The sequence below is a fragment of the Kogia breviceps genome, chromosome 15 (assembly GCF_026419965.1).
Source record: "Kogia breviceps isolate mKogBre1 chromosome 15, mKogBre1 haplotype 1, whole genome shotgun sequence".
Taxonomy (NCBI): domain Eukaryota; kingdom Metazoa; phylum Chordata; class Mammalia; order Artiodactyla; family Physeteridae; genus Kogia; species Kogia breviceps.
The window spans coordinates 62,277,993-62,305,041 of NC_081324.1; the positions used below are offsets into that span (position 1 = coordinate 62,277,993).

General features: G+C 39.5%; 1 protein-coding gene across 5 annotated transcripts in view; it reads right to left on the minus strand.

Annotated features, from left to right (window-relative positions):
* The window catches only part of SPIRE1 (spire type actin nucleation factor 1), a 212,814-nt gene extending 192,792 nt beyond the window's left edge, over positions 1–20,022 (minus strand). For all 5 annotated transcript variants that reach the window (XM_059039865.2, XM_059039860.2, XM_067015789.1 and 2 more), the window contains exon 1: positions 19,456–20,022. In XM_059039865.2, the coding sequence (XP_058895848.1) occupies positions 19,456–19,753 (298 nt within the window). In that variant the 5' untranslated portion in view covers positions 19,754–20,022. The remainder of the gene's footprint in view (positions 1–19,455) is intronic.
* Between the last annotated feature and the right edge of the window lie 7,027 nt (positions 20,023–27,049).

The window sequence follows — 27,049 nt, forward strand, 5'->3', positions numbered from 1 at the left end:
ATCCCCGCCTCTTCACGGGGAGGTCAATTTCACTGATTAAAAGTAAGAAACAGGGCTTCCCTGGTGGCACAGTGGTTAAGAAGCTGCCTGCCAAGGCAGGGGACATGGGTTCGAGCCCTGGTTGGGGAAGATCCCACATGCCACGGAGCAGCTAAACCCATGCGCCACAACTACTGAGCCTGCAGGCGACAACTACTGAAGCCCACGCGCCTAGAGCCGTTGCTCCACAACAAGCGCAACAAGAGAATCCACCTCAATGAGAAGCCCACGCACCGCAACAAGGAGTAGCCCCCGCTCACCGCAACTAGAAAAAGCCCGCACGTAGCAACGAAGACCCAACGCAGACAAAAATAAATAAATAAATAAATTTTTTTTTTTTTTAAGTAAGACAGTAAAACCCTCGTGTAGCCATTCATACGAGTCTTTATTTAGAGATCAGATGATTACACTACCTTTGCATGGTCAGGATACTGCAGCTGTTTACAGCTGTTACTGGCAGGCGGTGCCTCTAATACTGGTGATGCTAGAGGTGATGTTTTTGGTAAACAGGCGGGGTTTATAATCGCTGAGTTCTTTTTACTTTTTTTAACCTTTCCTTGGGTGCACACCTGAGTTGGATTAACAGTGTATTTAATAAAGAGTTTAGTGTTGCACTGTATTTATTTACTGTTAATTATCAGTATATTATTAGTTGCAAGGAGAAATATTTCTTGTTACTCATATTAACAGTGTTGCTTCTATAATTTTATAGATTGGTCCAGCAGTAAGACTAGGAGTTGATTTACTTAATACTGGAATTGAGATGTGTTAGTTGTTGAGCTTTAATGCTTTCTTAATTGGTAGCTGCTTTTAAGCCAACTATGTTGTTGTTTGTTTTTACTCTCTAGTTAAGGTTGTACCCATTTCTAAAAAGCTGTACCTTTTTAGACAAATGTTTAAATATACGTTGAAACTTAGTATTATTTACCATTGAACTGAAATTCTTTTCCTGGACAACCAGCTATCACCAGGCTCGTTAGGCTCATCACCTCTACTTATAAATCTTCTATTTTGCCACACAGATGAGTTTGTACTAGTAGCTGTTCATAAGTAGCTCATCTGGTTTCGGGTAGTTTAGCTTAAGTTCTCTTTGTTAAGTTGTTGCTAGTTAAGTCATTATGCAAAAGGTACAAGGGATAAGCTTTGCTTTTTATTACTTTTAATGTTTCTTTCATCATTCCCTTACGGTACTTTCTCTGTAGCACTATCAACGTCTAAATTTCTATCTCCTATACTTTAGATGTCCGGTGAATGTTTTATTTGACTAGTGTTAGTATGGTGGGAAGAGTGTGGGCTAGGCTTAGTTTAAGGCATACAAAGGTTATATAATCTTCTAGGTGTAAATTAGGTGCTTTATTTAAGCTATGCCGTGGTTTATGCAAGCACAATTTCCAGTAATGCTTACCTTGTTACGACTTATCTCCTCTCATATAATTGATTAGCATATGTTAATAACTGTGGCTTTGTCATAGCACTTGAGGACGGTGACGGGCAGTGTGTGTGTACTTCATGGCCTTATTCAATTAAGTGCTCTTATTCAATTAAGTGCTCTATTAATTTACTACTAAATCCTCCTTTAGTTTTTAGGTTTCATAAAAACTTTCATATAGATAAAGGGTATTCTTGGTGTATAAAACATAGCCCATTTCTTCCCACCCCACAGGTTACACCTTGACCTAACGTTTTTGTGTTATAGTTGTGCTTACTTTTGCTCCTTTTTAGGGTTTGCTGAAGATGGAGATATATAGACTGGATTAGCAAGAGTTGGTGAGGCTTATCGGGGTTTATCGATCATAGAACAGGCTCCTCTAGAGGGGTGTGAAGCACCGCCAAATCCTTTGAGTTTTAAGCTGTTGCTAGTAGTACTCTGGCAAATAGTCTAGTTCTTAGGATTATCTGGGTTTAGGGCTAAGCACAGTAGGGTATCTAATCCCAGTTTGGGTCTTAGCTATCATGTAATCAGGATATGTTAAAGTCACTTTCATAGTTTATTTTTACTTTAATTATGGCTTTTTACAGCTTAATCAAGGTTTAATTTTATTTTGTATAATTCTTTAACACGCTTTACACCTAATTCTATTAATTCGGGTCAATCGTATGACCACAGTGGCTGGCATGAAATTTACCAACCCTTATTAATATGACTTAGTTGAACTTTCATTTATGGCTTAATCCTTATCACTGCTGTCTCCCGAAGGGGTGTGGTTGAGCAAGGAGTTGTGAGCTGCTGGTACAGCATGCTTGATACCTGCTCCTTTTAATCTTAGTGATTTAGAAGGCATTCTCAACGGAGTGTGGATATTTGCATGTGTAATTCTATTAAAAACTAACAAGAAGGCTGGGACCAAACCTGTACGTTCATGGGGCTAATGAGCCCATCTAGACATTTTCAGTGCCTTGCTTTAAGAAGTATTTAAGCTACAATAACTTGTTATATATTGGTGGTGTTTGTATGGTTGGGTTGTGTGGTTTGTGTCAGATTTAGTATTAAATTTTTGATAAAATGGCTGGCAAATCTAGGGGGATGTTTGTCTATATGGGTGGTGAATATCCAAGTAGCTCATTGGTATGATGGAGGGCGGTTTGAGGTTGAGTATATACCTGGAACAAATGCTACATTTGTTCACCAAAAGACATGTTTAATAGTGTTCACAGAAGCATTATTCATAATATCCAATAACTGGATGTCCAAATGCAAGATCCCAAAACTCCAATGTCCATCCAGAGTAGAATGCATAAATTATGGTCTAGTAATACAATGGAATATGACACTAAAATGTGAACGAACAAACTACAACTATATGCAACAATGTGGATCAATGTCACAAAGTTCAGAGAAAGAAGTCAGAAATAAGCTAATACTAGTTGATTCTATATATTTAAGCTCAAATACAGGCTAAACATATGGCATTAGAAGTCATGATGGTGGTGACTCGGGGTGGTTGGTGACTAAAAGGGTGCACAGGCAGACCTTCTGGGATGGTGGTAATGTTCTGTTCCTTGATCTGTGTCCTGCTAATGTGAGTGTACTCACATTGTGAAAAGTCATCATTTATGATTTATGCACTTTTCTGTTAGTTACATTTTAATTAAAATTCGCTTTAAAAATGAAGACAAAATAGAGACATTTCCAGACTAACAAAAACAGTGAATTCAACAGCGGCAGACCTGTACTAAAGTAAATACTAAAGGGAGGTCTTCAGGCAGGAGGAAAATAATCCCAGAAGAAAGTATAGTAATGTAGGAACAAACAAAGAGCATGGAAAGAGCAAATATGTGGAAAAACCCACATGAATATTAAACTGTACAAAAATATTATCTTATATTTAAAATCTATGATAAACTAAAATACATGTCAACAATAATAAAAAAGCAAAAGGAGATAAATGGTGTGACAGTTTCTCAGATCTCTGTATTGTCCAGAGAGTAATATAACTAGTAATTTATATGAAACTTTAATAAAAAGTCAATAATCTGGGACTGCCCTGGTGGTCCAGTGGTTGAGAATACGCCTTCCAATGCAGAGGGCGCACTTTGATCCCTGGTCAGGGATCTAAGATCCCACATGCCGCAGGGCAACTAAGCCCACGCGCCACAACTAAAGAGTCTGCGGGCCGCAACTAAGACCTGACGCAGGCAAAAATAAATAAATAAATTTTTTTAAAAGTCAATAATCCATGTTGTAAAGCAACTACAAAAAAGAACAGCAAAGCAATATACAATGAGCAAGCTAATGAAGGAAGAAATTTCAACAATTAAAAAATACTTAATCAAAAAGAAGGGACAGGGGCTTCCCTGGTGGCGCAGTGGTTGAGAATCCGCCTGCAGATGCAGGGGACACGGGTTCGTGCCCCGGTCCGGGAAGATCCCACATGCCGCGGAGCAGCTGGGCCCGTGAGCCATGGCCGCTGAGCCTGCGCGTCCGGAGCCTGTGCTCCGCAAAGGGAGAGGCCACAACAGTGAGAGGCCCGCATACCACCAAAAAAAAAAAAAAAAAAAAAAAAAAAAAAAAAAAAAAAGAAGGGACAGAAAGTTAATACAGAACTGGTGGGACAAATGGAAAGAGTAAGATAATGTGCTTTTAAATTACTGATTTTAAAAATCAGTAATTATATTAAATGTAAATAAATAATCCAATTTAAAAGTACATATTGCTATTATATTAGATAAAAAAACAAATCCAAACGATATCCTCCTTGTAAAAGACACACCTTAAATGTAAGAATATAAAAAAACTGATAGTGAAATTATGAAAAGGAATATACCATGCAAACATTAGTCAAAGAAAGCTGATGTAACTTTACACACGTAACTATAGCCACATTGACACAAAGGTCAATCCACCAAGACGTTATCACAACTCTAAATTTGTATTCATCTAAAAATTATAGTCTCAATATAAATAAAAATTGACAGAATAACCCATGGATCGAAGAAGAAATTACAATGGAAATCAGAAAGATACTCGAATTTAGTGATAATAAAAATGTGATGATATATCAAAACTTCTAGGAGAGTGACATGAGAAATATAGCAGAGTGAAAAACTTATATTCATCAAAACACACCATTAGGGCTTCCCTGGTGGCACAGTGGCTGAGAATCCGTCTGCCAATGCAGGGGACATGGGTTCGAGCCCTGGTCCGGGAAGATCCCACATGCCACGGAGCAGTTAAGCCCACGCGCCACAACTACTGAGCCTGTGCTCTAGAGCCTGCAAGCCACAATTACTGAGCCTGCATGCCACAACTAATGAAGCCCATGCGCCTAGAGCCCGTGCACCACAATGAATAGTCGTCCCCGCTCGCAGCAACTAGAGAAAGCCCGTGCGCAGCAACGAAGACCCAACGCAGCCAAAAATAAATGAATAAATAAATTTATTTAAAAAAAAATAACACCATTAACAATGTGAAAAGGAAAGCCACAGAGTTGGAGAAGATAACTGCAATACACACAGGTGGCCAATGGTTTGTATCCAGAGTACACAAAAATCAGAACATGTAAAAATAAGGAGAGACAAAACACAACAGAAGTAGGGTTGCAGTTATCAGGGGCTGGGGAAGGGGAGAACCAGCAGTTACTGCTTAACGGTTACAGTTTCAGTTTGGGGTGATGAAAAATTTTGGAAGTAGATAGTGGTGATGGTTGTACAACACTGTGAATGTAATTAATGCCATTAAATTAAATGGTTAAAATGGTAACTTTTATGTTATATATCTTATAAGAAAAAAACCTAATAGAGAAATAGTCAAAAGACCTGAACAGGAACTTCACAAAAGAGATACCCTCGTGGCCAATAAACATATGAAAAGGCACTCAACCTGATTAGCCATCTGATAAACACAACTTAAAACCATTATGAGATATGCACTAGTCAAACAGCTAAACTTATTTTTTAATAACATTTCCAAGTATTAGAGTGGATGTGGAGCAGCAGATACACTGTTAGTAAGAAAGGTAAAGTGAAACTAGCACTTTGTAAAACTGCTTGGCAATATCTACTAAAACTCAAGAGACGCACATGCAACAATCCAGCAAGTCTACTAGATATATACCTAAAACAGAAGTACATACATATATTCAGAAGTGTTCATAGCAATGTTATTTGAAATAGCTAAAAACTTCAAACAATTCATACATCCATCAACAGCAGAATGGGTAAATCAACTTTGGTTTTTTCATGCAGTTGAATACTGTATAGCAATAAAAACAAACTAAAGCAACACGCAACAACAAGCAATTTATCTCACAAACATGTTGAACAAAAGCAGCCAGACACAAAAAACACATAATGTAAGATTCCACACATATAAAGTTCATAAGCAAGCAAGCAAGCCCAATGTATGGTGATAAACTAAGACACTGATTACATGTGGAAGGCTACTTGTAATGTTCCTTTGTTCTTAATCAGGTTGGTATTTATGTGATTGTGTCATTAATGATTTGTGCACTTTTCTGTACGTATAGTGAACTTCCAAAAAAGTTTAAAAAGCCCAAGAAAATAAGTTTTGAGGAGGAAATGTCAAAAGAAATTAGATTTTTAGACAGAAGCGGTCAATGATTTAATTATCTTCAAATAGATACAACATATGCCAGAGTCTTTACAAAATTCTGATTACCAGCCTGTCATCACTAAAACCAAAAACAGCTGTTGAAATCTCATATGCAACTAGATGAAAACTGCTCAAACTGCATAGAAATCTGGTATAACATTTTCTTAATGTATTTTCTTTGTATGATGAGGATAATGCAAACAGCAAAATAAAACAAGGTATCTATTTAAAATCAATAGAATGCCAGTTAGATACTGCCCAGAGAACAGCAGTCTGGACCAGATAAGCCGAATAATAAATTCAATGCCCGTGCAAGAAAAAAAAATCTTGTCTTGTCCTGACCTTGTTATACTCCCACTCGAAAGTAACTACACAGAAATTAGAATTAGGGAAAATACCACTACCTTTCCTAATAAATACGTATTACTATTTATATACATCAGTATTTTTCTGGTCCCCTAAAATAATCACAATCCCATGTAACAGTCAAATACTTAGACAAGACCAAAAACCATTGCCTCAATGATAGATACTTAGTTTTCATCTCTTTTGTTTGTTTGGTTTAAGACATTTTACAAGCATTTTATCTACATGTTACACTTCAGAAACATAATGAAAATGCACAGGAACTTCCCTATGGTCCAGAGGTTAAGGCTCTGCACTCCCAATGCAGGGGGCTTGGGTTCGATCCCTGGGCAGGGAACTAGATCCCACACACTGTAACTAAAGATCCCACGTGCTGCAACTAAGACCCAGCGCAGCCAAATAAATAAATATTTTTTTAAAGTGTGTTACCCATTAAAAAAAAGTTAAAAAAGAAAATGCACATTTACAAAATGGGGAACAATTTCAAATCTGGTTGATTGTCAACATTCTGCATGGTTCTGCTGCTATTCTAGGGACACCTCTAGCCCAGAGGTGCCAGAAATACTTTCAAGAGGGAGGGCAGCGATGCCAAGATCTGTCACAAACCAGTTCTTTTTTATTTTTTTTTTAAATTTAATTAATTTTTTTTTTTTTTTTTGGCTGCATTGGGTCTTCATTGCTGCGTGCAGGCTTTCTCTAGTTGCAGACAGAGGGAGCTACTCTGCACTGCAGTGAGCGTGCTTCTCAGTGCAGTGGCTTCTCTTGTTGCGGAGCACAGGCTCTAGGCACACAGGCTTCAGTAGTTGTGGCTCGTGGGTTCTAGAGTGCAGGCTCAGTAGTTGTGGCACACAGGCTTAGTTGCTCCACAGCATGTGGGATCTTCCTGGACCAGAGCTCAAACCCATGTATCCTGCATTGGCAGGCAGATTCTCAACCACTGCACCACCAGGGAAGTGCCCTATTCCTGAGCATCTCTGTATCTCGGTCAATCCACACTTGACACCAGGTCACATTTCACTGACCTCCCCTCAGCTCCAATCCATTCAAGTTTATACCCCAATACAGGCTCCTCTGGCTTCAGTTCCCAGGTATATCTCCCTTCTGATAAACAGGTTGGGCAGACTGCTCTCTCCAAGCTTCCGTACTCAACTTGGCTCTATGGTATTTAATAGACAACTGCTGAACAAAGGAATGAATAGAATATACAGGCAGACAGTGGTGGGCAAGCCAGTAAAAGCAAGATACCAGACAGAGATACTTCCTAAATCTAACAAAGTATGAACAACAAAAATAACCAAAACTTTTACCATTTCAATTCTTCTTCCGTATTAAAAACAAAACCAGGGTAGAAGCAAGAAGAACTACAATCCTGCAGCCTGTGGAACAAAAACCACATTCACAGAAAGATAGACAAGATGAAAAGGCAGAGGGCTATGTACCAGATGAAGGAACAAGATAAAACCCCAGAAAAACAATGAAATGAAGTGGAGATAGGCAACCCTCCAGAAAAAGAATTCAGAATAATGATAGTGAAGATGATCCAAGAGCTCGGAAAAACAATGGAGGCAAAGATTGAGAAGATGCAAGAAATGTTTAACAAAGACCTAGAAGAATTAAAGAACAAACAGAGATGAACAATACAATAACTGAAATGAAAATTACACTAAAAGGAATCAATAGCAGAATAACTGAGGCAGAAGAACGGATAAGTGACCTGGAAGACAGAACGGTGGAATTCATTGCTACAGAACAGAATATAGAAAAAAGAATGAAAAGATATGAAGACAGCCTAAGAGACTTCTGGGACAAAATTAAATGCAACAATATTCGCATTTTAGGTGTCCCAGAAGGAGAAGAGAGAGAGAAAGGACCAGAGAAAATATTTGAAGAGATTATAGTTGAAAACTTTCCTAACATGGGAAAGGAAATAGCCACCCAAGTCCAGGAAGCACAGCAAGTCCCATACAGGATAAACTCAAGGAGAACACGCCGAGATACATAGTAATCAAATTGGCAAAATTAAAGACAAAGAAAAATTATTGAAAGCAGCAAGGGAAAAACGACAAATAACATACAAGGGAACTCCCATAAGGTTAAGAGCTGATTTCTCAGCAGAAACTCTACAAGTCAGAAGGGAGTCACATGATATACTTAAAGTGATGAAAGGCAAGAAACTACAACCAAAATTACTCTACCCGGCAAGGATCTCATTCAGATTCGATGGAGAAATCAAAAGCTTTACAGACAAGCAAAAGCTAAGAGAACTCAGCACCACCAAACCAGCTCTACAACAAATGCTAAAGGAACTTCTCTAAGTGGGAAACTAAGAGAAGAAGAAAGGGACCTACAAAAACAAACCCAAAACAATTAAAAAAATGGTCACAGGAACATACATATCGATAATTACCTTAAACGTGAATGGATTAAATGCTCCAACCAAAAGACACAGGCTTGCTGAATGGATAAAGAAACAAGATCCATATATATGTTGTCTACAAGAGACCCACTTCAGACCTAGGGACACATACAGACTGAAAGTGAGGGGATGGAAAAAGATATTCCATGCAAATGGAAATCAAAAGGAAGCTGGAGTAGCTATACTCGTATCAGATAAAACAGACTTTAAAATAAACAATGTTACAAGAGACAAGGAAGGACACTACATAATGATCAAGGGATCAATCCAAGAAGAAGATATAACAATTATAAATATATATGCACCCAACATAGGAGCACTCAATACATAAGGCAACTGCTAACAGCTATAACACCTCACTTACACCAATGGACAGATCATCCAAAACGAAAATAAATAAGTTAACAGAAGCTTTAAATGACACAACAGACCAGATAGATTTAATTGATATCTATAGGACATTCCATCCAAAAACAGCAGATTACACTTTCTTCTCAAGTGCTCACAGAACATTCTCCAGGATAGACCACATCTTGGGTCACAAATCAAGCCTCAGTAAATTTAAGAAAACTGAAATCATATCAAGCATCTTTACTGACCACAACGCTAAGAGATTAGAAATGAATTACAGGGGAAAAAAGTAACAAACACAAACGCATGGAGGCTAAATAATACATTACTAAATAACCAAGAGATCACTGAAGAAATCAAAGAGGAAATCAGAAAATACCTAGAGACAACTGACAATGAAAACACGACAATCCAAAACCTATGGGATGCAGCAAAAGCAGTTCTAAGAGGGAAGTTTATAGCTATACAAGCTTACCTCAAGAAACAAGAGAAATCTCAAGTAAACAATCTAACTTTACACCTATAGTAACCAGAGGAAGAAGAACGAACAAAACCCAAAGTTAGCAGAAGGAAAGAAATCATAGAGATCAGAGCAAAAATAAATGAAATATAAACAAAGAAAACAATAGCAAAGATCAATGAAACTAAAAGCTGGTTCTTTGAGAAGATGAACAAAATTGATAAACCATTAGCCAGACTCATCAAGAAAAAGAGGGAGAGGACTCAAATCAATAAAATTAGAAATGACAAAGGAGAAGTTACAACAGACACCACAGAAATACAAAGCATCCTAAGAGACTACAAGCAACTCTATGCCAATAAAATGGACAACCTGGAAGAAATGGACAACTTCTTAGAAAGGTATAACCTTCCAAGACCGAACCAGGAAGAAACAGAAAATATGAACAGACCAATCACAAATAATGAAATTGAAACTATGATTAAAAATCTTGCAACAAACAGAAGTCCAGGACCAGATGGCTTCACAGGTGAATTCTATCAAACATTTAGAGAAGAGCTAACACCCATCCTTCTCAAACTCTTCCAAAAAACTGCAGAGGAAGGAACACTCCCAAACTCATTCTATGAGGCCACCATCACCCTGATACTAAAGCCAGACAAAGATACTACAAAAAAAGAAAATTACAGACCAATATCACTGATGAATATAGATATAAAAATCTTCAACAAAATACTAGCAAATAGAATCCAACAACACATTAAAATGTACATACACCATTATTAAGCGGAATTTATCCCAGGGATGCAAGGATTCTTCAATATACGCAAATCAATCAATGTGATACATCATACTAACAAATTGAAGAATAAAAACCATATGATAATCTCAATAGATGCAGAAAAAGCTTTTGACAAAATTCAACACCCATTTTTGTTCAAAACTCTCCAAAAAGTGAGCATAGAGGGAACCTACCACAACATAATAAAGGCCATATACGACAAACCCACAGCAAACATCATTCGCAATGGTGAAAAACTGAAAGCATTTCCTCTAAGATCAGGAACAAGACAAGGATGTCCACTCTCACCACTATTATTCAACATAGTTTTGGAAGTCCTAGCCACGGCAATCAGAGAAGAAAAGAAAAGAAAAGGAATACAAATTGGAAAAGAAGTAAAACTGTCACTGTTTGCCGATGACATGATACTATACAAAGAGAATCCTAAAAATGCCACCAGAAAACTACTAAAGCTAATCAATGAATTTGGTAAAGCTGCAGAATACAAAATTAATGCACAGAAATCTCTTGTATTCCTATACACTAATGATAAAAAATCTGAAAGAGAAATTATGGAAACACTCCCATTTACCATTGCAACAAAAAGAATAAAATACCCAGGAATACACCTACCTAGGGAAACAAAAGACCTGTATGCAGAAAACTGTAAGACACTGATGAGAAAAATAAAGATGATACAAACAGATGGAGAGATATACCATGTTCTTGGATTGGAAGAATCGGTATTGTGAAAATGGCTATACTACCCAAAGCAATCTACAGATTCAATGCAATTCCTATCAAATTACCAATGGCATTTTTTACCGAACTATAACAAATCATCTCAAAATTTGTATGGAGACACAAAAGACCCCGAATAGCCAAAGCAGTCTTGAGGGAAAAAAACGGAGCTGGAGGAATCAGACTCCCTGACTTCAGACTATACTACAAAGCTACAGTAATCAAGAGAATATGGTACTGGCACAAAAAGAGAAACATAGATCAATGGAACAAGACAGAAAGCCCAGAGATAAACCCACGCACCCACGGTCAAGTAATCTATGACAAAGGAGGCAAGGATATACAATGGAGAAAAGGCAGTCTCTTCAATAAGTGGTGCTGGGAAAACTGGACTGCTACATGTAAAAGACTGAAATTAGAACACTCCCTAACACCATACGCAAAAATAAACTCAAAATGGATTCGAGACCTAAATGTAAGGCCAGACACTATAAAACTCTTAGAGGAAAACATAGGAAGAACATTCTTTGACATAAATCACAGCAAGATCTTTTTTGATCCACCTCCTAGGGTAATGGAAACAAAAACAAAAATAAACAAATGGGACCTAATGAAACTTAAAAGCTTTTGCACAGCAAAGGAAACCATAAACAAGACGAAAAGACAACCCTTAGAATGGGAGAAAATATTTGCAAACGAATCAACCGACAAAGGATTAATCTCCAAAATATATAAACAGCTCATGCAGCTCAATATTAAAAAAACAAACAACCCAATCAGCAAATGGGAAGAAGACCTAAATAGACATTTCTCCAAAGAAGACATACAGATGGCCAAGAAGCACATGAAAAGCTGCTCAACATCACTAATTATTAGAGAAATGCAAATCAAAACTACAATGAGGTATCATCTCACACCAGTTAGAATGGGCATCATCAGAAAATCTACAAACAACAAATGCTGGAGAGGGTGTGGAGAAAAGGGAACCCTCTTGCACTGTTGGTGGGAATGTAAATTGATACAGCCACTATGGAGAACAGTATGGAGGTTCCTTAAAAAACTAAAAATAGAATTACCATATGATCCAGCAATCCCACTACTGGGCATATACCCTGAGAAAACCATAATTCAAAAAGACACATGCACCCCAATGTTCATTGCAGCACTATTTACAATAGCCAGGTCATGGAAGCTACCTAAATGCCCATCGACCGACGAATGGATAAAGAAGTTGTGGTACATATATATAGTGGAATATTACTCAGCCATAAAAAGGAATGAAATTGAGTCATTTGTTGAAACGTGGATGGATCTAGACACTGTCATACAGAGTGAAGTTAAGTCAGAAAGAGAAAATCAAATATCGTATATTAACGCATGTATGTGGAACCTAGAAAAATGGTACAGATGAACCGGTTTGCAGGGCAGAAGTTGAGAGACAGATATACAGAACAAACATATGGACACCAAGGGGGGAAAGCCGCAGTGGGGTGGGGATGGTGGTGTGCTGAATTGGGCAATTGGGATTGACATGTATACACTGATGTGTATAAAATTGATGACTAATAAGAACCTGCAATATAAAAAGACAAAAAAAAAAACTAATACTAAACTTTCTTTGAGTTATTTGTATAGAAATATGTTAATACAAATGTTTCAGACATTACATGAAATTTCTAAAAATCTTATATGTTCTGGTGTAATGTTGTAAGTCATAATTCTAGTTATTAATGTATATCTCAGAAATAAAACAAACAAAAAAAACCACCTCGGTAACAACAAGGACACCCAGCCCTGAGCTCCTTGGAGATATATCTGATTCTAGGGCTGGGGCAGACAATACACATAAGCCTTGAAGCATCTTGTAGTGCCAGAAAGTAAGGATGTGCTCCAAAACACAAAAGGATGGGGCACATCAAAGGGATATGGGAGCCAACCTGAAGGAGCTTCCAATGGCCACAACTGGAACAATTTGAGCAACAAAAGTAACAGATAACAAAGCGTAACACATACATGGATCCAGACTTAATAAATGATTGAATAAATAAGTAAATGGGGAGAAGAATCAAATCTTCCTTGCAGAAGAATTCCAAAAAATACTAAGTAGATATTCACCACTCCAGGAGGAGGCCCCCGTGAATGCAGACTGGACTCAGTAACTCCCTTCCAAAGAATAAAGTACAGAAAAGGGAAAAACAGTAAAACTCTTTATTGGAGAAACCTGACAAACAAGGCTCACATCCCCAGTGGTGCTGCGTGGATATCATGTGCCTCAATCCAATGTGACGAGGGGAGCCCTTCCCCTTTCTGGTACTCTTCGCTCAAACGCACAACCCCAGCCTCGTCAAGAAAATAGCAGGCAAACCTAAATACAAGGACTTTCTGCAAAACCCCCAACCAGTACTCCTCAAGACTCTCAAGGTCATGGGAAACAAGGAAAGTCTGAGAAACTGCCACAGAGAGAAGAGACTAATGAGCCATGATGACTAAATGCAACTAGGTGTCCTGGGTGGGATTCTGGAACAGAAAAAGGACACTAATAGAAAAACTAGGGAACTCCAAGTGAAGTCTGAAGTTTAGTTAATAGTAATATGCCGTTAGTTAGTTTTGACCAACGTACCTAGTAATATAAGATGTTAACATTAAGGGAAACAGGTGAAAGGCACACAGGAACCCTCTGCACTATGTCTGCAACTTTTCTTCAATCTAAAATTATCTCAAAATTAAAAATTTATTTAAAAAACATTAAATTTAGCAACACGCAATATTTTCCTCATAGTTTTAAACAAGAATCTGGGAGACGGTAGTTTCTTTTTTTACTACTTAGCCAACAGGAAGCAAATGGGAAATATGACTCCAATATTATGAAAGTGGGATGGGACCTGTTGCCATTTTACAGAACCTACGAAGCAGGAAAGCGATTCCCACCTTACAAATAAAACAGGCAGAATGTGACTCATCATCTCTTATCAACATATAGTCCTTGGTAGATCAGTGACTTTTTTTCTTTCTAAAGTTGCATCAAAACTCTTAGTAAGGGCTTCCCTGGTGGTGCAGTGGTTAAGAATCCGCCTGCCAATGCAGGGGACACGGGTTCCAGCCCTGGTCCGGGAAGATCCCACATGCCGTGGAGCAACTAAGCCCGTAAGCCACAGCTACTGAGCCTGCGCTCTAGAGCCTGCGAGCCACAACTACTGAAGCCTTTGTGCCACAACTACTGAAGCCCGCGCGCCTAGAGCCTGTGCTCCGCAACAAGAGAAGCCACCGCAATGAGAAGCCGGCGCACCGCAACGAAGAGTAGCCCCCGCTCGCCTCAACTAGAGAAAGCCCGCACGCAGCAAGGAAAACCCACCGATTCCAAAAATAAAAAGAAATTTAAAAGTTTTTAAAAAAAGAAAAAGAAAAAACTCTTAGTAAGACAAATCATTTCCCAGGAGTCCCAGCTTACTTATGTACCTATATGTATCTGTGACTGATATTTTTCCACCGTTTTCCTTTGCACAAGGCAGAAATACAGATACAAAACCACAAATACATTATTCCAAAATTTCTCCCAAAAATGTCTGTGGCCATTCTCACACAACACAAATGGAAGTACACTGGAGAGTAAACTGGAGTCAAAAGTGACAGCAATCTTAACTGATTATGGCTAAAATACCTTAATCTTGCAAATGGTCATCTGGACACACGGTTAAAGCCCCCCCCCCCCAGGGGCCTAGAAGGGGACTGTTTAAGGGAGCAGGTTCCAAGTTGACCTGCGTTAGCTTCACGGTAAAGTGATCACTGTTTATGTTCTATTTTCTCCTCTATAATGACTAAACTTGGACACTGCTTGCACGTAGTAGGGACTCAGTGCATGTTTTTTAAATTGAATTAAGCCTACATATCTGGACATATTGTTCACATGGAATAATTCTTACTTATTGCTGTTAACTGACAAGGTATTTCACCAACCCCTAATACTGTCATTCACCCCCAACCGCTACCATGGACACACACACCTCAAGTATTCCTTTCATTTAATGATCGGAATGTAAACACTCAAGAAAAATATCAAGAGTGAACAAAAATTAATCTTTTTAAACATGTTTTCACTATTTCAACCTTCTCTGCAAATATTCTGTCTCTCTTTAAATTCAAAAAGGATATTATTCCAAGACCACTTCCCCACCAAATTGGCATGAACCCTGCCGAGAAGCCTCATGGATCACATCCTCTTTTCAAATCCCAAACAAAGCCCCAATGTTCCCTATACCAAGGGATGCCTTTATTAATATGCAAGCAGTCCTTCATTGTTCTTCCCAGGAAAACCTATCACTAACCTTACAATGATTTTAAATCAAGATGTGCTCATAATTTTGAAAGTGTTCTTTATACATCTAAAGCTAAAGGTACATCAAAAATTTTGAAACAAAATCTGAAACAAAGTTATTTTTGTCAGATGGGTATTTAAGGTCTACAAGGCTGCTAAGACCATGCAGTGGTTCTAAGCTCTAGTACTACCATTAACAGTTCTTTGTGGCATCCCAGAAAAAAACGAGTTATAATCTTGTGGAGATTGGAATATAACTAAACTCCATCAATGGCTACTTTCTAAAAGAAAGTGTATACTAAAATGTGTCTAAAGACCAGTTAAATGCCCTGATTAAAAACAGCAGATTGTATATCAAGAGCCTGAGTGCCTTTGACTCATTAATTAATGGTGTGAATGAAAACTTCACCAACCTGAATGTAATAAACTTTTACCAAACAATAAGGTCTTTTTATGACTACAAGTTCATAAACATTGGGGAAAATAAAAATTTTAAGTAAGCCACCTAAGATAAATCATAAACCCTCTTGATTCTAATCAACAAATCACCCTCCCGTCATCACAGAAATACTTGATAAAATATACTGCCCATTTTAAGATCCTGATTCATAATTTAATCTCTTCCTCTTAAGGTATTCTCTAAAGAACTAGTTTTCCTTCTTCTCCAATCTCCTTCAGTCCTATATCACACTGCTTTCATGGTCATGTTAGTAAATGACTTTAAGTTACATCTGAATGCTAAATAAAATTATCCATTCTTCACTGTTTTCTTCCAATATTGGTTTCATTTCCATGCCTCCCACATTTTTCTATTTCTCTTATATGTATTTCTAATTTTTTTAATTCAACCGGAATGTGAATATTCTGTACGTGTCAATACTATTAAAACAAGAATAAAATCAATTACTGATACATCCAATTCCAAAACAAGTCAAGAATGAGTGTGAAGTGCTATTTCTTCCTATGGGACTAAATGGAGCGATACTGCTGATAGTGGTAAGAACCAACTATTCAACTCAACAGCAGAGAACAGTGGCCAGCTGAAAGATTCACACGCTTGAAGATTACAGCTGGGATCCATTTCCCCACACTAAACACAATCCATGACACCACCCACCATTGGCTAGACCAATGGTTCTCAACAGGGGACAGGTGTCCATGTCTGAAGAGTTTACTCAGGGAAGGGGGGCAGGTGATTACTGGCATCTGGTGGGTAGAGACCAGGGATGCTGCTAAGCATCCTACACAGGCACAGGACAGCCCCCACACAAATAGTTATTCAGTCAAAAATGTCAGTGCATAGGCTGAGAATCCCTGACCTAGACATGTGTCCCAATTCTGAGTAAAAAATACAGAACAGCTAGACAGAGGCACCGTGGTGCTGTGAAAGGACCGCAAGATCAGGAGAGGGAGAGACCTAAAACTTACTGAGTACCTGCTACATACCAAGCCTTGCGTTAAGCACTTTACCCATACCATCTCACTTAAACCTCTATCCCATAGGGAAAAAGTGATCTATTCTCACTTTACTGATGAGAAGGTTTCACTCAGGGAGATTAAGGAACTTATTCAAGGTCACTCAGCTAGAAAGGGGAGGAATCATGATTCCAATTCAAACCAAATCTGTTCCATTCCACAATACTACAAAGGCTAGAGGTTAAAAGACCTGGATTTGATTCAAAGAGTTACCAGTATGAATTCAAGCACATCACTTAACTTCCTAAACCTGCATTTAGAAAATAAGTCAATGGATAACACATGGAAATACAAATGCTGTCGACTGCCACCATACAATCATGTTAAACATCTTACAATGAAAAACAAAGTGCTTCTTAAAATGGAGGTTCAAGATTACCATTTTTCCTTAAAAATAGAATTTATACAAGTGTGCGGAATACCAAGTTATACAGCATTTTTAAGAATCAGGGTAAATGTTCAGAAGACATTGTGCCTTCCATAGCCACACAACTACTCTTAATACTAAAAAGAAATATATCTAATATAAACACTATTTTAGTATGAATTTCCCAAATTTTTAATCAATCGGCCCTAAAATGCTCAAGACCATATCGGCAACTTTGATTGGGCTCTCTCCACAAGTGGCAGCAAAGGTCACAAGCAGAACTAATTAGGAAGAGGATGGATTAGAAGTCCATTACTGCTGCTGCAGTAAATAACTCTGCCATTCTCTCCAGAAAGAGAGAATGTATTACATTGAAGTCAACACTTTATCATTCATATGAATGATACAAAAAGTAATTCATTTCAACACAAGGTTATGATTTTTTTAAAAACTACCACCAGAATCCATTAGTCTTTGACAACTAAACTACTAGTAGGTCCACAAACATAACTTGAACTCTGGGATTAAGTTCAAGGACAATGTAAATCCAGTTCGTTCCTTCTGGAAATCACCACTACAAATGCTACTTCTAAAAGGAGGTTGTATACAACCATTTTTCCCCTTGAAACACTGGATCTCAAGGTATGACTTTGCTGTATTTTATGAAAGTATCTTTTCATATCATATTAATACACTTTAAATAAATTATAATTGCAAGTATTTCCCACTAATATTGTCCAAGTTTAAAAGCAATAGACACATCAAATGAACTAAAAAACTGTTTGAAATAATTTCAAAAGAATCGTAAAAAGACTGGCTTTAAATAAATTAAAACTCTAAGTCTGTTTACCTGACACCGAAAATAAATAATAAATATTCTGTTGGAGTTGAAAGAATTGATAACATACTCTTGACTCTTCTCTATTTTAATCAATTTAATAAGTCACTTTACTAATTCTGAAGTACATCTTTCACCTTAAGCATTTTAACACTTCCATCAACTTTTTAAGTAAGGGTGTATTTTCTTTTTTTAATGTTTTTAATAGATCTGTCTCTCAAAATGCTGAATTAGATAAAAAGTGATTGGAGGAACCTATTATCAACATTCTCTTCATCATCAATAGATATTTGGGTAAGCCGTAGCTATATGTTGATGGGTAGGTGATAATCTTGAAGAATTTACATTAGATAATGACCTAAGTAAAATCCATTTTATCTAGTTATCTGACATCCTGTCAACTTTTTACTTTACAAGCTTGTTTTTCATCACAACAAATATTAATGTACAGGGAAATCGTATTGTTTATTTTTATGTTAATTCAGCCTCTTCTTCATTTCTCCCAAAATAGCAGCATTCTCCTCAGGGCTCAGATTTTTTTACATTCCCAACCAAGGGAATATCGTTGCCAGTCTTTTTAAAGTACAATCGGCTGACAACTCCTTGCGAAAGCGCAAGCCCTCCTGCCAGCGCATCACCCCCTCCCCACCAGGTCTTGGTGAACGCCTGCAGCGCCGAACACATCCCACCCGGGCTCGGCCGCGAGCAGCACGAGCGCGCAGAGCCGGCCTCCCGCGTCCGGGGACCGACCCACTCCCCTTCTCCGGGGCCTCGGTGCCCCGACAGGCCGCGCACTGACACTCGGACCCCCGCCCCACTCCCGGCGCAGCCGCCCGCTCCCCGCCCAAGCTCCTGCCCACGCTCAGACCTACGCGGGCCGCGCTCGGCCGCAGGCCCTGCCCGCTTCCCTGGCCTCCCGTGAGCTGTGGGGGGCCGCGGGGCGGAAGGGCCCGGGGCGGGGGTCCTCCGTGGAGCCGTGAGAGATGTGGGGGTCGCTGTACGGAAAGGGCCCGGGGCCTTGGCGAGGGTCCTCCACTAGGAGATTGGGGTGGAGAGAGCGGCGCCGGGGCAGAAGGGCCGGGGACTGGGGGGCGAGGTCCTCCTGGGGCCTCCTGGGGAGTGGGGGGTCCTCCGTGGGCCGTGGGAGATGGGGGCCGCGGGGAGGAAGGGCACGGGGCTAGGGGTCGCGGGGGGTGGGGGAAGGGTCCGAGGCGGGGTCCTTCTGTGGGAGAAGGGGGTCGCGGGGGACAGCTCACCCGCGGCGGCGGCCGGCTCTCCCGCGTCGCCGGCGGCGGGCGCCAGGGTGACGGCGCCGTCCCTCCACAGGCGGATCTGCGCGGCCGAGCGCACCCGGCGGCGGGGCTGGCGGCGGCCAGCGTCCGCGGCGCGCAGGGAGCCGCAGCACTGGTAGCACACGGCCCACGCCTGCTCCTCATTGATGGGCTGATTGTAGAGCCGCAGGATTTCCTCCAGGCTCAGCGCGTGCTGTGGGCCCGCGGCCGCCCCGGGGTCCGGAGGCCCCTCGCCGCCCTCCGGGCCGGCCGGCTGAGCCATCCCGTGGGTCGCGCCGCGCTCTGGGCGCTGCGTCTCCTCAGCTGAGGAGCATAGTCTCCGCGCACCGCCGCCGCCGCCTCATCCCCGGAACCCCGCCCAGCGGGCCGCGCGCGCCGCCGCAGGGACGGGGGTGGACAGGGCGGAGACCAGGCCGGGGACGGGCCACAGGTCGGGCCGGAGAACCGGACAGGAGAGTGCCAGGATACGAGACGCGATGCTGCGCGCCCGACAAGACCGCAGACAGCCGGTAGCAGCGCAATGGCGTCCGCGAACCCGCCCTCCGAGCCCCGCCCCAGGGGCGCGCCCCGACTAAAACCCCGCCCCCGCTTAGAACCCCGCCTCCATGGTCCTCCTGGGTCCTCCCCGCCCTCTGAGTCCGGCCTCTGTCCCGGGTTCTCCTAGCACACCGAGCCCCGACCCCGGGTTGGCCCCGCCCCTGGGGGGGTCCGCCCCGCCCCGCACGTGCACCCACACCCGCGCCAACTCCAGCGCCCTGGTCCAGTCTCCGCGCACTGGCCGACTTCGTAGTCCTCTGGCCTCTCCTCCCGCGTCCCCATGCCCTCCCCTGCTCCGTCGAATACTGTCGCCATCAACGCACCGGAGCGTTCGCTTAGATAACGTCCCTCTCCACTCTTAACTCCATCCTAAGCCCCACGAGGACAGGGTCTTTTCGGGTTTTGATCACTGGCTTCTCCCAAGCGCACAGATCAGGGCCTGGGGTAGAAGCTTGTTGCAAACAATCTGCAGACGTCCCTCGGATTCGCTTGTGACATTTGTACAACTCTTCACCAAGATGATATTCCCAGTGACCACATGCCTCGTAGCCCAGTTAACCCAGTCTATCCATACCTCATAGAACCGATAGCACAGGGGCAAAACTGAACTGGGGCATTCAGCCATAGAATAAAAGACGGCAGTCCTCCTGGGCCTGGGCCTCGCTGAACTCATTAAGTGTACAATAAAACACATAATTCTTAGATAAAACAATCGCTCATTGGCAAATAAGTTTAACTGGTAACATTCCACTCTGATACTAGTCCCGTATGAGAATCTTAGTGTTGAAAGCATCAACCAAGTAAGAAATGGATCTATGCTAAGTACCAATAAACCTTCTAAGGCAGTTTTATGTGCAGTATTAATATTGCACTCTCAACATCTGCATCTTGCCATAGAAATTACAACAGTCATTGTAATGCCTAAGACACCACAGTACATACAGCAGGAGTCGGGAGAAGAGAGGAAAGCAGAAGGATATAAGAGTAAGAAATTGAAAGACGGGAGGAAAAAGTTTCTCCCTAGGCACCCTATTATAATTTCATCACAAGAAATACAAAAAAAAAAAACCCTTTAAAGTAACATCACTTAATTGTGTGTCCATAATCCAATTTGTAAAAATGCATCCAATTTGTAAAAATCCTTTTGTAAAAAAAAGGTCTAATGTCTTACATGATATAGATAGGATAGATAGGTATAGATATACAAAACCTCTTGATTAAAAACATAGAAACAGGGCTTTCCAGGTGGTGCAGTGGTTGAGAATCCTCCTGCTGATGCAGGGGACACGGGTTCGTGCCCCGGTCTGGGAAGATCCCACATGCCGTGGAGCGGCTAGGCCCGTGAGCCATGGCCGCTGAGCCTGCGCGTCCGGAGCCTGTGCTCTGCAACGGGAGAGGCCACAACAGTGACAGGCCCGCGTACCGCAAAAAAACCCCACAAAAACACATAGAAACAATTACTAAATTTTGCTAGTTTGCTTAGGCCCTGTGTGAATTTTGAAAATACAAACGGCTTTAAAAATACTGAATTTTTTGTCATCTTAGTGCCCCGACCAGGGATGGAACCCGCGCCCTCTGCAGTCGAAGAGCGGAGTCTTACCCACAGGACCGCCACAGAAGTCCCTAAAATGCTAATTTGAACAATGCAGGAAAACAGCGGATCTACTTTTATAGACAATAGCACCATCTTCTGGCCTTATGGGATATTGCTGCAGTGTTGAGCTTGGACAACAGCCAAAAATCACTAACATTTTTGTCCTTGCCTCACCCCTCAAAAGACAAGCAAATGATTTAATCAACTGAGCAATCCATGAGCCAGACACCTGCTACCCCTGGCACAGTAAATCTCAAGTAAAGATAACGATGACAGGAAGAAGGAATGAAGTGGAAGTGAGGAAAAGAAGTACAAATTTTATCTCAAATGTTATCTTTAAAACCAATTCACAACAGAAGGATGTTTTTCCCTTCCTAAGTGATAATTTTTTTAATATGAATACATTTTAGAAAGAAAAATACTTTGGTACTGAATCACAGGAATATACAGTATTACATATAACAAAAGGGCTTTTGTTTTGTTTTTGCCAAACACAAATTCATGATTAATATACTGTGTAAACTTCTTGCCTTTGTGAGCTTATATGGAATTAAGTTGAGGCAAGATGACAAGTTAAATGTTTCATCCTTCTGTATGCAGTAAAAATAAAAGGTAAATCCTTAAAAAAATCCTAGCTATCTTCTATTATATTGATAAATCTAGTCAATGTATACCCTGAACACTTGATGCTTTTTTATACAAAGACAGTATAATTGTACTAGTATTTATATGATTTTCAGAACCCTTTGAAATTTTGATAAGCCCCACTGTCCATCACCCCCAGGACTCTTAGAAAGTGACTGCTGACAGCTCAAAGGCTCTCAGAGGCTGACACAATCTCTGCAGGTCCAAGCAACATTGTAGGATAACCCGGGACCTCCCCATTTTCTTTTTCAACTCAAAATCGAAGATTCAGATACCTTTATGTACAGTATACTTTGTTCCAATTTCTGTCATTGATTTTTTTTTTATCCTGTGGCTTCACCACCCTTAAAAAATTGCTCTGTGTGGTTAAAATATGTGAACAACTCAAATCAACATTTGAATGCCGTCTTCAAAGTGCCGCGAGGTCTGTGAAAAGTGGTGGCCTGTGTTAACTCCAAATACGACTTTAGTTTTTGTTAATTTTATTGTTGTATTTATTTTAAAAACAGAACCCTTGAAATGTTTTCTTATATTTAATTATCACTTTTGCAGAATAAATGTACTTCATGCTTCACACTCTCGATGTGCCAGCTGAGCTGCTCCGAGTCTTTCGGGGAGCACACTGCCTGTGCAGCCCAAGCTTATCCCAGTCACTCCCAGACAATTGCTCCTAAGAGGCACATTCACCTAGAAAAGTGCACCAAAAAGGAAAAAAACAGAACAGCATATTTTTTTCAGCGTTATAACCTAAGTTTTTCACTACCTACAATTATAATACCTTATAACTTTACAGTGATATTTTATACTTTCAAAGTGCTTTCTTCAGTTATACAACTTGAAGATCAGATATTATTTATCTCACAGATGACATCGTACAGATGACAAAATACAGGGCTGGTAATGAAAGATGTAGACTGGGATCCAGGCCTCCTGATCAGCCCAGATCTTTCTGCTACACTAAAACATCTCTCAACTAGCCCAGAACAATAAAAAAAGTCCTCACACTTCATCCCACCCTGTACCAAGCAGGAGTACAGTAAAAAACAGATGCTTTAAAATTTGTACGTACCAATATGATCGATTAAACTTCTGATAGTTTAAATACTTTAAATAAATGATGTGATGCCCCATCTCCCTTGATTGGTCCTTGTGAATTCATTAGCACTTAAGTTTCAACCCAGCAGTTATCTCCCTATAGTAGTACTCATCTTCAAAGCGATTTATATGACTTCATCCCCATCAAAGGGCTGTAAATGATCACTTCTCTAAGGAGGTGAATTCCATCAACAATCCTAAATGCAATTTGAAACTCATCTCTTGTAATCAGGTATCAGATTGAATATTAACCAAAATCTTTAAAAATCTGTCATGAAAATTAACATCTAACCTTATATGCAGAACTAGAAGTACACAGGCCAGATAAGAACACAACAGAATTGGTTTCCTCAAGTCTATAAACTTGTAAAGAATTAGCTTTTTTCTTATGGCAAAGACACATGTTTATTGGAAAACATTTAGTAAATATCCATTAATGATCTTTTACTAAGTTATAACCCAAACCAGGGTTTTTCCACATTTTCATTCTGCATCATCTAATATGTAGGTTTACCTATCCTACCTTGATTAGATCAATTTATATACCTATTAATAAAAATTGAGGAAAAGTAGAGGAATGAGGTAAAAGATGAACAGTAGCGTATCGGTGTGTCCATGGGGGACTCTGGAAAATCCTAGGCCAAACAATAGTCATGTTTTAACTTCTTAATGTGATTCTCCTTTGAAACAATTATTTTAAAACCAACAAGGAGAGATGGTATTCTCATCCTGAATATAAGTGAAATTATTAGCTTCAATTAGTTATGATTTGATTTGGAAAAATCTCATAGATCTAAATTTTAAGCCAAGCCACTATTTTACACTTAGGGAAATTTGAGTCTGCAGGAGATATGTGATTTACTTTAAATTACTGCTAGTTGCCAAAAGTAATTCAAATATACTTCCTGGGCTTCCCTGGTGGCGCAGTGGTTGAGAATCCGCCTGCCGATGCAGGGGACACGGGTTCGTGCCCAGGTCCGGGAAGATCCCACATGCCGCGGAGCGGCTGGGCCCGTGAGCCATGGCCGCTGAGCCTGCGCGTCCGGAGCCTGTGCTCCGCAACGGGAGAGGCCACAACAGTGAGAGGCCCGCGTACCACAAAAAAAAAAAAAAAAAAAAAAAAAAAAAAAAAAAAAAAAATATATATATATATATATATATATATATATATACTTCCTATAACATAAGCTTTCCAAATGCTCTTTTTTAGCCATATTGCCTAGTTCTCATTGGATTTCAAAAGTTAGGATAAGCAGTAGTTCACTTAATTCCAATGGGAAATAGAAAATAACATAAGGCACTAAATATATCTTTGATAGAAAAATGTTGATGTTTAACAATAATTGCTTGAAAATATAGATTCTCAATGAAACTTTTAAGAGACCAGAGTTTCAGGTTGTTTAAGGTAGAGACAATCCATTTTCAGGTCAAACTCATACCTTATTGATGAGACAAAGCTAAACTATTTTTTTCAAACCTCTGTTAATTTCTGCTTATCTTTATACCAAAAAAAGAAAAAAAATGGCCCTTTCTTTTTGCTCAGAAAATCTTGTCTTTTCCCCCTAATGTACATAGGTAGAAGTCTAGAGCTGCTCTCACATCTAGAATTCTACTCTGACCCTGTTAAAGGCTCATTTCTCTTCCAAAGTCAACATGTAACCAACACACATGTGGCTCACCTTCTAATTAAATTAAATAAGCAATGAATTAAGCACCTTCTAGCTATCCTCTAAGCCTTGCCTTGGTAATTTTTGTGGAAGGTTATAGGTACAGCTGTACTCCTTATATTTATTCACTCACTGTTCTGTGAACCTGAATTCCTGTGGCCTCTTGATCCTTTCTCAAGAGTCATTCATGGAGCACGTCTTTCTCCTATTTGCTATGCATTCTCATTCCTCTCAAGAATTGAAAGTTGTAACCCTTACTCCTACTTTCTGCCTAGTTATCATAATCCTTTTAAAGAGAAGAAAATCATTGACATTGAAATTCATAAAGACATGACTCCCAGATTTCAACCTGAAGCTCTACAATATTTTAAACAACTTCCTCACTATTCTTTTAATGGTATTATTATTCCCTTGCAAGATTTGGTAAGTAATGGTCATTCTTCAACTGTAATACTTGCATAATGCCACTGACATTTTCAGTTTTAACTAAATAATATTCATTTTTTTCTTTTTAGCAGAAGCAAATTTTAATTTTACTTATGTTACAGGATTATAAATATTGGGCCAACTTTCCTCATCCACAGCAGAGCACCAAAGTAACCACCCAGATAATGTAGGCCAACTATTCACAACCTTTATTCTGATTTAACACATAACATAGAAGACATTCATTTATATAACAATCCTACAAGCATATCTAGGGATATTTGAAATTCTCAGCCACCTACCTATTTATACTTCCACTGATTTCTCTGCACTCAAGAAAGCATGTCATTATGCAAGACAATGAACATGACAAAACTAAACACCTAACAGCATAGGCTTAGCACCTTAAGTTTGCCTTAATTATTTTACAGTAAATTAACACATTAATATTTAAATGAAATTTTTTTCAAAGCACCTAAAAATGTGTAAAGTAACTAAGAAGAACTTATAAAGTAATAGAAGTGTATTAAAAGAGATTACCCACAACTCCAGGCAGGTCCCCTCTCATAATCTCATTTTACAAGCAGGCAAATGAGGCCTGGCCCAGAAAGATCAGCCTGCTGCAGTTCTGTCGTTATCAACTCAGATATAAGACCGTAGCTGGTCATCAACTTTTACCTGTACAGACCACAACACGAAAACTAGCATTTTCAGTGATTAAGTAGAGTACCAACTGATTGGAATCTCTATTATACATATTTTAGAACAAAAATATAACGTGAAGACATTCAGTATCTCAAAAAGACTTTAATTAATTCTGAATATGTCTTTGAAAAAGAACCTAATATTGCTATGGAAAATTAAAAAGAAGTAACTACTGAATTAATTTCATCTACCATATTTAAAACAACCTCTACTTGTAATATATAAGCTATTTAACCTATTCTTACAATCAGGTTTATTAAAAACTGAAGGTTCCAATTTAACATGTTTTAACTAATCCAAAGACACTAGTTTTAGTAATATAATGCCAGAAAAAAAGTAATCAAGTTTCATTTGACACATTATAACTTTAGTTTAAAAAAATTAAAAATTCCATATATTTAACAATCCAGTCAAAAGGCAGAGTGGAAAAAAAACAAGATTCTACTATATGCCATCCATGGGAGATACACTTTATGTTGAAAGATACAGATTACTTGAAAGTTAAAGGATGGAAGAAGATATAATCATGCAAACAGCAACCATAAGAAAGCAAAACAGAGTTTAAAACAAAAATATTATTATACATAAATAAAAATATTATTAGAGATAAAAGAATATATGCATATAACAATTATAAATATATATAACAGAGCACCAAAATACATGAAGCAAAAACTGACAGGAATGGAGACTTCCCTCATAGTCCAGTGGTTAGGACTCTGCACTTTCACTGCTGTGAGCCTGGGTTCAATCCCTGATCAGGGAACTAAGATCCTGCCAGTGGCATGGCATGGCAAAAAAAACCCAAACCTGACAGGAATGAAGGGAGAAATAGGCAATTCAACAATAACAGTTGTTGACTTCAATATTCCACTTTCATTAGTGATTG